The following is a 14,557-nucleotide window of genomic DNA, read 5'->3' as shown; positions in this document are numbered from 1 at the left end:
TGTTTAATATGCTGCTGAGAATATAGCCCAGAAGAAGCGTATAGTATAGCTTTTATTTTGGAAAGAGCCATTTCTCTGTAATAAACTCTCTTTTCCAAAGATGAGGGATTTCTCCATCAGATATTTATTTTTTTATTACTTTGTTGTTTCAGCAACATTAAATTTAAAAACTGTACTTTTGAGTTAAAATATATATTTATAATTTTAATAAATGACAAATTAAAAAAGCATGAACATTTTTTTGTATCGAAAAAATATCGAACCGTGACACCAAAGTATCGAACCGAACCGTGAATTTTGTGTATCGTTGCACCCCTAATAGATACGGGTGCAAATATCTACATATCATCTTTTAATAAGTGGAGCTGAAAGTTCCACAATGTCTTTTAATTTGACAAGACCAAGGATTATTAACATCATGGTACTTTTTCTTTGAAAAAGATTAGTTTGACAGCACTAATTGGATCGACTGAACTCAGTGAAGATGCACAAAGGGGAATTGGAGCTTTATATAAGTTGTGAACGTCTTGTGGAGTCATTTCTAAACAATTCTGCATGTAAATACAAGTTCAGGCCTGTCACTTATTTGCCAAGGTCAGGAAGAAGACCCAAACTGTCACCCTCAAATGAGAGGAAATTGATTGGGATGTTCAGGAACAGGAAGGTTAAACCTGCCAATAACTGAAGACTGCTGGAAAACCAGCATCAATATCCAGATCATAGCAAGTTTTACATCACAATGGACTAAGAGACTGCCGATCAAGAAAGAAGCCCCTGCTCCAAAATCAACACCTTCAAGCTCGAGTGAAAGTGCAGCTATTTGGTCACATCGAAGCAGTGTGTTTGATAAAGGTGAGGCTTTCAAACCGAAGAACACTATACCAGCTGTCAATCATGCATATATAGCATCATGCACTAGGGCTGTTTAGCTGGAAGTGGTAGGGTACGCTGCACAAAGTGGATGGGATAATGAAGAAGGGGGACTACCTTCAAATAATCAAATTTCACATCAAATCAACAACCAGATGGTTAAAACTTGGACACAACTGGATGTTTGATCCCAAACACACACCAAAACTGGTTTTGGAATAGCTAAAGCAGCCTAATTCTGCCAAGACGCGCAGACAAATATCCAGCCAGAATTGTGCCAGGAGCTTGTTTATGGCTACCAAAAGGGTCCAGTCGATGCACAACTTCCTACCTATTTGACCAAATATTAGTGGAGGTGGATGGATATATTTGATCCTGTATGTATATATATTTTGACTTTGTGTGGGTTGGATAAAATCCAAAAAAGAACCACACTTCTTCATCAAATTGTCATTAAAGATCTATGCTGTACAATCTTTCCACCCTGTTCAAAGAAATATTTAAAAGATTGAAATTACTAGGACATTCATGCCCATGATTAGTGTATCTTAACTTCTGGCCACAACTGAAACTTTAAAAACAAATGTACATGTCTTTTATTATGAGTGAAAACTGAGTCACGAAAAACAGATAATTCAAATAAACTTCAAGCACAGCAAGACAGTAGAGAAATCAGGTGGATACAACATCAGATACCAATAAAACCATCCTGCAGCATAGCTCGCGTACACACCAAACACCATCTATCAAGGTCTTTCAAGGTTTCCCAGTTGCTAACACAAATGTCAAAATCTTTCAGCATAATTACCAATTTAATACATGCAGCGCCAATAAGCTGGTTTGCACACACAAGCCAGTAACAGTCTCCGACAATAAGTTGCAAGGTCAATGGTCTAGACAACAAATAAAAAGTGCCGTGATTGAGCTACACTGCCAAATTACCCGAAGGGCACAATACGTAATACATCTGCAAAGACCATCTCACATCACATGCAAAACATTTAATCACAATGAAAATTATGGCTATTGGGTTTTATGTGACAGCAGCGAGAGGGTGATGAGTGAGCAATGGTGGAAAGTGTGTGGGAGTCAGCGTGTGAGCATGTGGTGGGCCAGGGTTATAAGGTCTTCTCTACACTGTCATTACTGTGTCCACGCACTCAGCAGTAGCAGCGCGCGCACATAAACACGAATAGACATGCACAGACACACAATCGCATAGCTCCGGGACAGATGCATAAGGATAGGCAGATACATATAGAAAAAGACAGATAGTGTAAATGTGTGGGGGAATGAATCCATGCTAAAACAGCTGTTCCTGTGCATGTGATCCAAGAGTCTTTTGGCTCCTCCAGCCCACCTACAGTTTCTGTGTATTTCTGTGCTTTCTAGGCAAGTAAAATTACCCCCATACATCTTCTGCCTGTGACATATTGATTGTGAGCCAAAGGAGAGGCTATCATCTCATCTATGGTCTTGTTGTCTTCTCTGGTGTGTTAGGCTATTTGTTAGACAGGACGTTGTTAAAAATTCCCTTTGATAATCGATGTTGATTGGTTTTTCTAGAGAAATCTTTTATGTGCCATTGTTAAAACTAATTCTGACAAGCTGATTATGCAACGGAGGCTAAATCTGGAATGACAGGCAAAATTAATCCTCTGATACTCGATGTGAAGAAGCAGGGAAAACTGGAGAGTGCAGTATTAGAAAGAGGGTATCGATAAATGACACGTTTTAATTTCATAAACACGCATCACGTTGCGTTTTAACTTGCACGCACACACGCACACAAACTCACACTGTTCTTGTGTTTGACTGCCTGTTCACTCCTGGATGTCGCCGACTAGCAGCTCTATTTTTCAGGAGCCTTAAGCCCCATCTCTGGGCAGACGCCATCATTCCCCCCCCCCCCCATTCCACCTGTCAGGTGCCCTTGCCTGCTTTAACAGTGGCAGCAGAAGGGGGAAGGCTACTGGGAATGTGGGGGGAGGCACTGGACGAGTTGCTGGATCCTGTCCCTGCATTCGTGTGCCAGGCGTGCATCACAGTTCATTTCGCAGCCTCCTCTCTCCTCCACTGTGCTCAGCCAAACCTCTCAGCAGGTGTCTCTCTGCAGAAGAGTTTTGCCACTACTCAGAACAGGATCTCTGTGCGCCAGCTCACGAATGGCAAGCAGCCACTTCCGCAACATAATTAATGACCCTAGTACTCAGTGAGTTTTGAAAAAATTATACTTAGATCCTCCCACAAAACTCCATTAATATCGCTTATGTTCACTAATATTTTAACACAGAGAACTTACAACTCTGATCTCTTGCATAAGTGCATGCAGTTGTCTGGCTACATTCTGAAAATGCAATTTAATCTTAAATTTACCCCTGCACATCACTTCTTGTTTATTTGTCCTATATAGAAAACTTTTTGGAAATTTAAATAAGCTAAAGAGCAACTTTCAAATACTTAGGTATGTTCCTAACAACTGCAGTATCTGTTTCTACTTTGTCCAGCTTTTCTGGCTTGTATGCATTGCACACCGGCTGCACCGGTTACTTCTTAGAAGATGAAGGTGTCCCGGTATACCTACTTTGAAGATAAAGGTGTTGCATTGAGTACGGTCATCAAGAAGCAATCAACAAAGGCACAGCTGGACTTCTGCTGCTTTTTAACTTCGCCTTTTGAAGTTAATAAACCCGAGGTTGGAGCAATGCGGGGCCTTGAAAATATGAGGGAAATGTTTAAACCGCATACCTGCATGAAGAAAATAAGACGATTTAATACTTTAAGTGCACTGCTTTCGTACTACTACCTCAAAAACACGCAAGAATAACACGTTTGGCACTGGCTCTATCAGTAATTATTATTAATTATTAAAGATTAAAATATGACTTTTAGTGTCAGCCTATTCTTGAGTAAAATCATCAACATTTAATCGTCGGTGAGTCAAGAACTGCTATAAATTTTTGTCCACAATGCTGATTGCTGCTCTACGTTAATGTTTTCCTTTTCTGTGAAAAAGGCTGACTGTGTGATTAGAAAGTGTGAGACAAAAAGGTGATGTTGACACTGTGACAAACACCATCATTATTTCCTCCTCTCACTCCCAGCCTGAATGTGTGAATAACAAGATTACATTTTCTGCTGATGAATGGAGGGAAAATGTAATTAAAGAATGCAGGAAGCCATTTAAGGTGATATATAGTGACACTCTATTTATCGTGTACTGTACGGCCGCTTCACCGCGATGCCAGATAAATCACAAAACTGTCAGTTTTAACATGTGTATTCTGTCACCGGTTATCCAGATTGCCTCCTAAAAACACTACACAGCTTTAATGTAGCGTTTAGTGGTGACGCTGGATTGCTGTGAAATATTTAAATCAAAAGATGCACAGATACATTAGACCTTTTCATTTACTGTCCCTATTGTTGGTCTGTATGTTACATTTCTGTCCTGCTGTTGCTTGTGGAAGTGGTTACCAGGGTAACATCTCTAGTGGCCTGCAATTTGAGAGTATGTTGCCCTGTAATGTTGGCTCCATGTTACCATAGCAAATTTTCTGTGTTCTACAGGGTGCACTGTAGAGGGGACTTAGTGGGCTAATGCTCCTCAGCGCAACAAACACTAAGACAGTTAATTAAGGTTTATGGAAAAATCAATACAGTGACAGTGGTTCAGGGAAGACTTTCTCTATTAAATCTATTCACCTTATCTTGTTCTTTTTGTCAGTTTTATTCTCACTCTTACAAATATAATATGCTATTTTACACCAATGAACAGCATTTAATAGCTGCGATAGCGCTGCCTAAAATAGTACTGTTATAAATGTACGTGTACACAGTAGCAGGAGTGGCAACAGCAACATGCTATGAAATAAAGGAAATTAAACACCTGATCGCTACACAATATATGTCTGCAAGGCCATTTAAACCACCGGCAAACAACTGAATCATCCCAGACGTTTAAACAGAATCCCCACTGTGCTCAGGTTTAACTAAACAAAACCAAAAAAAAAGCAGGGAAAAATATGAGTCATGCATTTTAATTCATCTACTGTTTACTATTCTTTGAAGATGGCTTCTTGACAGCCACCCTTTCAATGAAATAATTTCTGATGATGTTTCATTGGATGTCTCATGTCCTGTGTCAGGTCTTTACTGGAAGGACATGACTTTCAGGCTCTATAGATGTTCTTTTTAGGACTACCATCTCTTCTTTTGTCCTCCACTTGTACAGTTTTGTCAGGTTTTTTAAGAACACATTTCACACTGTGCCAAGATATGCCAAGTTATCTGCTAATAGCTCTTTTTTGTTGCAAAAACAATCTTTTATTTCTTTTAAACTGTGTTGTCTTTGGCATTTTTCATGGATTCAACCAAAGAAATGAGAAGAAATTATGTGTTTTTGTGACAGGCTGCTGGAAATAAGTCCCTAAAGGTGCAATTTAGAATAGGATCCTTTCTAAGTTGTCTGTTCTGCTTAGACACAGCACTAGTTCATCATTTGAGTTAGGTGCTTTTTTATGCTTGAATGATTCATAGGTCAGTATTAAGTGGTTAAACAAACAAAAGAAAGATTTCTCTGAAAATGGTCAAGTACCAGCAGTGGACTGAAAAAAAGTGAACAACCAACCAACGTCCAAAGAAAATCTTTAAAAGACCTTCGGAAAGCCTGGAGAACTATTGCTCAAAACCACTTAAATATAAGAAAGTCTGGCTCCTTGGAAGTAAAACATAAAGAAATGATGGTTGGCTTAAGACTTTTGCATAGTACTGAATGTCAACAAAATATTTTAAACCACCACCACCGCCAAGCAGCTAAATCCTCCCTTCAGTTTAAACAGAATCCCCACTGTGCTCAGGTCTAACTAGAGTAAAAGAGCAGAGGGAAAAATATGCATCATGTTGTACACTGTGTAGAGAGTGCATTACATTCAGAGATTCATGTACTCTCCTGAAGAGATGACCTAACAAGGAAGCCTAAGTGCAAGCACATATTTGCCTTTTGAGTACTTCAAAACAAAAAAGGCTCTGAGAAAAGATCTTTGTTATTACTAAAAAGCAAAGAAAAAAAGCTATTAATTAAAATCTGAAATATTTAATGTTTTGGGGATATTTACACATTGCAACATGTTACAAGATCAAATTCTACAAATAAAAATATCCTGAGTATAACTAGCTTTTTGGCATGAACAGGCATGCTATAAATCTTTTACTGACTGAAGTCTACTAAAGTTTTGCAGAGGTAAGAAGTCTCATCAAAGCAGGCCAGGTGAAAAATGAAGTTCAAATTCAACTGTTTGTGTAAATGTACGGAAACCTCATTTAAATAACGAGTGATTGTCAGACCACTCAAGAATTAGGCAAATCCTGCCCTTAAAAAGACAGTGTAAGTTTACATTGTCCTTTTGCATTATAACATAGTCTGCATTTACTGGACTCAATCAATGCTGCTGCTTCAGGTAAAGGAACCACAGACAGTAAAGCCGGAGATAAATATATCATTCTTATGGGGCATGGCTGTCACTTTAATTGAGTTTAATTGACATTCACTATTGCATATTCAAGTATGTGCTGCTATAGGCTGCATTAGCCAATCATGAATGCTGTGTGTTGCCATTGGCTGAGCTCCGGAGAGAGCCATGTACTGTGCTGAGAGAGGGTGGGGAGTGGTGGGGGGGTCTCCTCCGCCTCCTCCTCCTCTCTCTCCCTTTCTCTCTCTCTGCACTCTCTCATTCAACCTCTGTAGTCAGCAGAATGAGAGGCTGAGCAGAGCGGAGCAACACGGCATCCACGGCTACAGCATCCTGCAGTGGACTCTTGCTCCATGGAGGAGAGGAAGGGGAAAAAAGAGGCCGTGTTGGAGAAAAACGGGTAGATCCACACATGAAAAGAGAGCAGAGAGGGGAGGGAAAGCACAGAAGGAGTAAGAGCGCAAAATGAAAGGAACTGATTAAACAGCGTTGCTTGAGGACCACTGCAGCTATACTAAATCTGGAGCTGTCAGGCCAACCCTCAGCGAAGCAGTGAGTGAGAGAGGCGAGGGAGCAGAGGAGAGAAAAAGAAGTGATTTAGAGAGCTGATCTCATCACTCTGGACTAACAGGGATGGGACCCACAAGAGCCTCTCCGTCAGCAGATCAAACTTCACACAGGAAAAGTGCCTTTCAATCACCAGTGTGAACCTGCCTCTTTAGAGGAGAGAAGGGAGTTATTCTATTAGTTCCCTAAAGGTCATACAAACCTCGCACAGGATCTTTGACCGCTGCGCTGCTGAGTGCAGCTCAAGTCTCCACTGTCCTTGCTCCCCCATCGCACCTGCCTGCTCCCGGTGAATGTTTTCTCTGCATGCACACTCACTGCTCGGCAGTTGAACACACTCATGGTCGATGCCAAGGGAAGGAACATGAAATGTCTGACTTTCTTCTTAATGCTTCCTGAGTCAGTGAAAAGCAAGTCAAGTAAAAGCTCCAAGAAAGGGAATGCGAGTGGCAGCTCCAAGCTGCCCCCAGTCTGTTATGAGATAATCACACTTAGGAGCAAGAAAAAGAAGAAGATGGCAGCGGATATTTTTCCCACCAAAAAGCCGGCATCCACCACCACAGTGCAACAGTACCAGCAGCAGAACCTCAACAACAACAACACAATTCAGAACTGTAACTGGCAGGGACTCTACTCCACTATAAGAGAGAGGTAAGGAAAATCTGCAAGTTTTATTAACATTTAGATCAAAAAGATGAATTGGATGATTAAATTTGAGAATGTCCCATAAAGTTCACTCCATTTTAATTGGTTTACTGAATTGCACCCCTCTTACATTTAAAAATGTACAACAAAACACTTCATCTAGTAAAGTAGTAGGTGTGACGGGTGGTGCCTGTGTTTGTGAGTGCATGTAGGTTTGAGCAGGGGTGGGTGATGTCTCTGCCCTGCCCTCCGTCTGACAGGGGAAACTCTGTTTACACCCTTTTTGCCTCCTGCAGACTTTGCCGCTCTGACACAACAGAGGGCGGACAGTCACAGCGAGTGCGTTTTTTTAATGCACAACAGGCAGAGGGCCGATCTGTACTAAAAGCAAAATATTTACCTTGGCCTATCAGTAAAGGATCCCAGCGGTCCAGCGCAAAATGTGTGTTTTCTGACCCGGCTTTGTTGTCTCTCCAGAACATCATGGGGCTGTTTACCCACCCCTGTGACATGTTCCACTGCTCAATAATATATGAACGCAGCTTTATTGTTGGTCCCATTCTTTCACGGTGGGGATTTTCCACTGACTTCATCATCTTCTCCCTCTGTCTTTATGTGGAAAGAATGAATAAAAGAACATAAGGATAAAAATGATGAGCTTTCATTGCTCTGTGCGAGACTTAAATTTTAATTTAAGCACCTGGCACACTTTGCACACTCATAAAACTTGTGTTTAGAGTGTTTAGAATAACAGGAAAGATCAGAGTAAATGTGATGTATGATATTTGGTTTAATTTCTGCTAAAAGCTACAATCCCTATTTGGTAAAAGGTTAAATTAAACAGAAAGAAAATCCTAATCGCCTAATTTTCTGTTTGTCCCCTCCCCCCGCTCCCTCCTTTTTTTTCCCCTTTCCCTTTGTAGAAATTCTGTGATGTTCAACAATGAGCTGATGGCAGATGTTCACTTTGTTGTGGGTCAGCCTGGAAGGACCCAGCGACTTCCGGGACACAGAGTAAGAATTTTAGCATCAAGTGAAGTTGCACTAAAAGGCTGGAAAATGAACAAACAAGCAGCCACGCAGGCTGGCCCATTGTTGCTCATATCATACAAGCTTGAAAAAAAAAAACATCTTTCCTCTTTGCCAGCCATAATGAAACTGATTCCTTTTGTGCTCCACCCTCACTTCTGCACCATGTGTCTTTTCAAGACAGTCCTCAATTATTTATGTAAATGAGGCTGAAGGATGGAGGCACAGAGTGAGCGACGGAGGAAGGGCTATCCTCTTCAGCGGTCGTTTCGCGCAGGATGGAGCGTCTTTGTCTCCGCTTTAGCTCAGCTTTTCATGAAAATGCTCTGCAATTACTCAACTTTTAATCAAACAATCCCAACAACACACCGTAACGATGATCAGACGCAGAGTGAGGCACGTCCATGTGTGCGCCTCGCACCCTGCACAAACTTTTGTACTCATTTAACTGATTATCCTTTAGGTTTGACATGACAATGCAATTTCTAGTGTAAATACAGCCGAGTGGGGCCCGGCTCACCCAGTCTATGGCTGTCATCTTGACTGTTTAGTCCACCCTCTGACCTCATGACTTTTTCATGATTAGCACATAAATCATTTAAAAGTCATTTCTGCTGTTTGATTGTGATTAGAACAGTCACATGAATTTGTAAGCGCACAAATTTCCACATCAACAGGCTCCGAATGGCTCTGCACAGGTCATTTTTAATGTTCTTTACATGGGACCAAAATGTGTAATCCATGAATGGTAGCTGCAATGCACTTTGTACACTTTAGAGCGCAGTTATGGAAGGACTCTGACTCGACTGTGCTTTATGCTGAGGCATTATGGCAACGAGATATGACACTCAGTGCAACAATCTTTATCGTGTCCAGTTGGCAGGAGATGGAATATGCCTCATGATCTGCTTTTTGTTAACAGCTCTATCATAGTGGGATGGAGGGTGGAAGTAGAAACAGTCATTTATGTCGATATCTTTAAAAAATAAAGGGCCGCAAGGTGAGAATAATATTATTCCAATATGCAGCGTATGAATTCTTGTCTCTAAACGCACATCAAAGAGCATCTGTCTTTCAGTTGACCTTGCTTAATGAAAATAAGCATGAATTTCAGAGTATGACAGCAGCCACAAAAACAACGGCATTGTTTCCAAAAACCTTTAGATTTGCAAGGTTTATTTTCGACTAGTGCGCATGCAGTTCACTTTGGAGAAATTCTGTGTTCTTTATACCACCCACATACCCACCTACACACACTTGTGCCGCACACACACACACGTATGCACAACGCAGGCATGAACACAGAGACCTTAAACTCGGGTTTAATAACAGAATTCATAGCATTGTCTAATAAACTATTAGTCACACAGTCATATTGAGTTGCATGTGATTTCATCATACGTTCAGATGACTCATTAGCTTCAGAAATTGAACTTTTGCTGCACTCGGTTCAGTAGTGTCACAAGCAAATACAAGTCTTCTTCATTAGAAAATTGCATCCGTGCCCTGAGGGGACACAGTAATTGTCTAAGCAGCGCTGAGAAAATCAACAGGTGCGATTTTGCCAACGCACAAAGGGATTTGTGTTTTTACGTGAATGCACTGAGATTCCCCACTTCAAATAATCTTCCTCCATTTTCCAGATGTTAGTACATGTCACATGAATTACACTGAAGTCACAGATAAACTGTTTTCATTTTGGTTTATCCCCTCCGTCACTCTGTTTTCTTTGCTTCTTTCAACAGTATGTGTTGGCTGTGGGCAGCTCGGTGTTTCATGCCATGTTTTACGGTGAACTTGCTGAGAACAAGGATGAAATCCACATACCAGATGTGGAACCGGCAGCATTTCTGGCAATGCTGAAGTAAGGATTCTCTAAATTCTTCCTTCGACTGGGCCCGTTGACCTCGTAGTGCTTTAGTTGAACAAGTGGTCTATGGGTAAAAAAAGAATAATTTGATAAGACTGATCTGTATCTATTTCTCTGGCAAATCTCAGATAAAACTGTTAAGTAAGCCTTGACAGACAAATGAGATGAAGTGTTCTTTATATATCTCAGGGACAGAATCTATATCTGTCTGTTGTACTTGTTCATTTCATTATACTTTCAAATTTTCCTGTTGAATCCCAGGATATTTTTTCTACCTCCTCGTTGCCTTCCTTTCATCACTTTTATTTCTGAGTTTTGTTTCTCTGTCCTTGCAGGCAAACTGTGATAGGTGGTAGACACAGACGTAGGAGGAATACTATTATGTTGGCCAGTTTGATAAGTTTGCGCAGCGATTTTTTATCTGGCGAGAATCTCGTTTCGTTCCTCTCTTACATATTTTTGAACAGATACAGGAACGTTTTCCTTACAGCACTTCAATGCCAATCACTTTCAATCATAAGAAACTAAAAATAAACCTCAAATGCATTATTGTTTGAATCATGTCATCTAAATTAACGATCATAGAAAACACATTTACACCGTGCCGTTTTCTTGTCATTTCTCCGGTGTTTGCTGAGAAATTCCTATTTTATGTCAACAGGTACATTTACTGTGATGAAATTGACCTGAGTGCTGACACAGTGTTGGCCACTCTTTACGCTGCCAAGAAGTACATTGTCCCTCACCTGGCACGTGCCTGTGTCAACTTCCTGGAGACCAGTCTGAGTGCCAAGAACGCCTGCGTGTTGCTCTCTCAGAGCTGCCTGTTCGAGGAGCCAGAGCTGACGCAGCGCTGCTGGGAGGTGATTGATGCCCAGGCCGAGCTGGCGTTACGCTCAGAGGGCTTCTGCGACATCGATGCCCAAACCCTGGAGAGTATCCTACAGCGGGAAACACTCAACGCTAAAGAGATAGTGGTATTTGAGGCTGCACTTAGCTGGGCAGAGGCCGAGTGCCAGAGACAAGAGCTCACCTCGTCGACTGACAACAAGCGTAAGGTTTTGGGCAAGGCCATGTACCTGATACGTATCCCTACGATGGCTCTGGATGATTTCGCCAATGGAGCAGCCCAGTCGGGCGTGCTGACGCTTAATGAGACCAATGACATCTTCCTGTGGTATACAGCTGCCAAGAAGCCAGAGCTGCAGTTTGTCAGTCAGCCTAGGAAGGGCCTCACCCCCCAGCGTTGCCACAGATTCCAGTCCTGTGCCTACCGAAGCAATCAGTGGCGCTATCGGGGCCGCTGTGACAGTATACAGTTTGCAGTGGATAAAAGAGTTTTCATTGCTGGGTTTGGACTGTATGGATCTAGCTGTGGCTCAGCAGAGTACAGCGCCAAGATCGAGCTGAAACGTCAAGGAGTACTGCTTGGACAAAACCTCAGCAAATACTTCTCTGACGGTTCCAGCAACACTTTCCCGGTGTGGTTTGAGTATCCGGTCCAGATCGAGCCAGATACCTTCTACACCGCCAGCGTGGTTCTCGACGGGAATGAGTTGAGCTACTTTGGACAGGAAGGAATGACAGAAGTACAGTGCGGGAAAGTAACATTTCAATTCCAGTGCTCCTCAGACAGCACTAACGGCACTGGCGTGCAAGGAGGGCAGATCCCAGAACTTATCTTCTATGCTTGACGAGACCTGGTTAAACTTCTGGCTGATTCTCAGTGCACTTTTGAAAATGGAAATGTATCACTTTGTGCATAGTGTCACTTTCTGTTATTTATTTTTGTCACTATTGTGCAGGAAAAAAAGATCAGATCTCAGACCTGTGAAAGGGTCTTATGTGTTTTGGAATTTAGTAAGTGGTCCACTTCAGTAGGACCATATATTGTATATGTTTCAAGATGTGGATTTACACAAATACACCAATCAACTGGTCTTAACCTCCCAAAAAAACAACAAAAAAGCAGACATCTTGCACTAAATGTGCCTGTAGATAGTAATATATTGTACATTCTGAAATGTATATATAATTCCACAACTGTGGCCAGTGCTGCCCACAAAGAAATCATATATAATGAATACGCTACAGTATGTTTATTATTTCTATGCTTGCATAGAAGGCACATATAGAGCAGCAATACTTCACATTCTGTATTGTATGATGAACATTTCATGTCATGACATCATCGGCATCACAAAGGAAGTGAAAGTGGCTGTGTGATATTCAAAACCAACACCAAATTTCAAGTCACGATTCCATAAAAAAAAACAAAAAAAAAAACACAACAACAAAAAAAAAATGCACTACTGATTCCTGTTGTATGTACGAACCATTTGAGAAAATTCAATCTGACTCTTGATTGATTCTTTGACTGTAGTAACAGGGCACTTAATGAGGGCTTAAGGGGTCTTAGATTAGGGAGCACTAGATATAAGTCACACAACCCCTCTGTAGCATGTTGCTCTACACCTACACCCACTCCACTGAGGTTCCATTATCTTTACAGTTAAAATTAGGACTTCTGGCTACTCACTACTACATGGTAGACCAAGGGATTTCTTTGATTTTCTATCTAAACCTGTCTGCACTGGAGTACTTACAGCATGGGCAAAGCTGCTCCATTTCATCTGATGTGTACTACTAATTGTTCTGGCGCCTTGGTTTTGTTTACAGTGAAAAAGATCAACATTGATTCTGTGTTAGAAGCCGTTTATGGACTTTTACTTCCCTTAAAGACCCTGCGCACTCTGAACTGCTGAGCACTCCCTCCCAATGTGATTGTACAGTATCAGTATTTGCAGAAGCATACTGTACATGCTACAGAATTGCACTGATGTTGGTTTGTAAATGAATTTGTTTTGTTTTACTCCAGTGAGGGAGTTTGTTTTGATTTTTTTTTATTTGCTGTGCTACTGAATATTCGCCTGCTGATGACAGTGGACGGGTAAACTGGTGTTCATGTCCTGTGTTTACGTGCTACAGTGCTGGGAGACCGACGAATGTGTATGGTTGTTGATGATGGAAATAAACAAAAAGAAGTGGTTGGTGCTGGCTGTGTAGCCCATCTGTAAAAAGTGATAAAGCTACGTACTTTGCCTGAAATTAGGAGGGGCGACAGATGATGCCCATCGGCACTGCAGTGATTTACAATGCCAAGAAGAACTCTGTTGATTGATGATGCCTGTCTTCCTCCAACTTTTACATCCTGTCTGTCAAACCTTAACTCTGTTCCGTCTCCCGATTAAACACGCAATATTACACCTCACAGCTTAGCCAATATTGTATGCCATCTTGCCTGCCATTATAAAGAATGGCTCCTTAAGGCCATCACATCTCATGATTCAAAAGATAGAAAACAAATCGAAAAACAATCTCAAAGCACCAAAGTTTTTCATTCACAGCTTGGCTGCTTGACCCAGAGTTGATCTCGAAGCATCTGTCTCCTGAGATGAACTCAAAAATTTCAATCACAGATACCATTCTCATAGATGATAAAACAATAAAGTAAAGGCAGATTTTTAATTCTCTCCGATTGCCTGATACGCTATAAAACTCCCAAACAAGAGTCATTGGTTGAATATATATAAGCAAATCTTTGTGAGCTGTGCGTTCAAAATGATAATCCCTCCTGGGAGCTCAGGGCAGGTACTTGATTACAAAGGCACTCGATAATACCGGGACTAGGTTTGACACTGGCAATGAGCATAAGGTTCTTGATGAATTGAGCTAAATCGGTTGGGGTTGCTTGGTGCTTTAGTGCAATTTTTCATGACTGTGGCACTGATGTTGTAAGCAAAATCATTAATTATATTAAAGGAGGTCGGGGACTAAAATGTGCCAGGACTCCAGCCTCCCTTCGACACACACACACACACACACACACACACACACACACACACACACACTTATTTTATAACTGTGACAGATCTACGGAGGAAAAAGACAATTCAAGTACACTTTCGATTTTGCAGAATGTTAATTAACATTTATAACACAAACAACCCCAGTGCAGGGATTACTGAATTCGTGTCACCTTCGATGCAAAAGCAAAACCCCCACATCACTGGAGAGACCTCTCCTCACTTTGTTCTCCTGGAAC

The 14,557-nt window shown here is 41.3% G+C and overlaps 1 protein-coding gene across 1 annotated transcript; it reads left to right on the top strand.

Annotated features, from left to right (window-relative positions):
• Positions 1–6,589: 6,589 nt before the first annotated feature.
• Positions 6,590–14,278, top strand: btbd3b (BTB (POZ) domain containing 3b). Its single transcript, XM_063491772.1, has 4 exons — positions 6,590–7,559; positions 8,477–8,567; positions 10,328–10,446; positions 11,114–14,278. Exons 1-4 carry the CDS (start codon positions 7,249–7,251, stop codon positions 12,144–12,146), a joined length of 1,554 nt encoding a protein of 517 aa, XP_063347842.1. The 5' UTR covers positions 6,590–7,248; the 3' UTR covers positions 12,147–14,278.
• Positions 14,279–14,557: the final 279 nt, after the last annotated feature.

This window comes from Pelmatolapia mariae, linkage group LG13 (assembly GCF_036321145.2).
Source record: "Pelmatolapia mariae isolate MD_Pm_ZW linkage group LG13, Pm_UMD_F_2, whole genome shotgun sequence".
NCBI classification, from domain to species: domain Eukaryota; kingdom Metazoa; phylum Chordata; class Actinopteri; order Cichliformes; family Cichlidae; genus Pelmatolapia; species Pelmatolapia mariae.
Note: the sequence above shows the minus strand (reverse complement) of the source record. Positions and strands in the feature narration are given on the sequence as shown.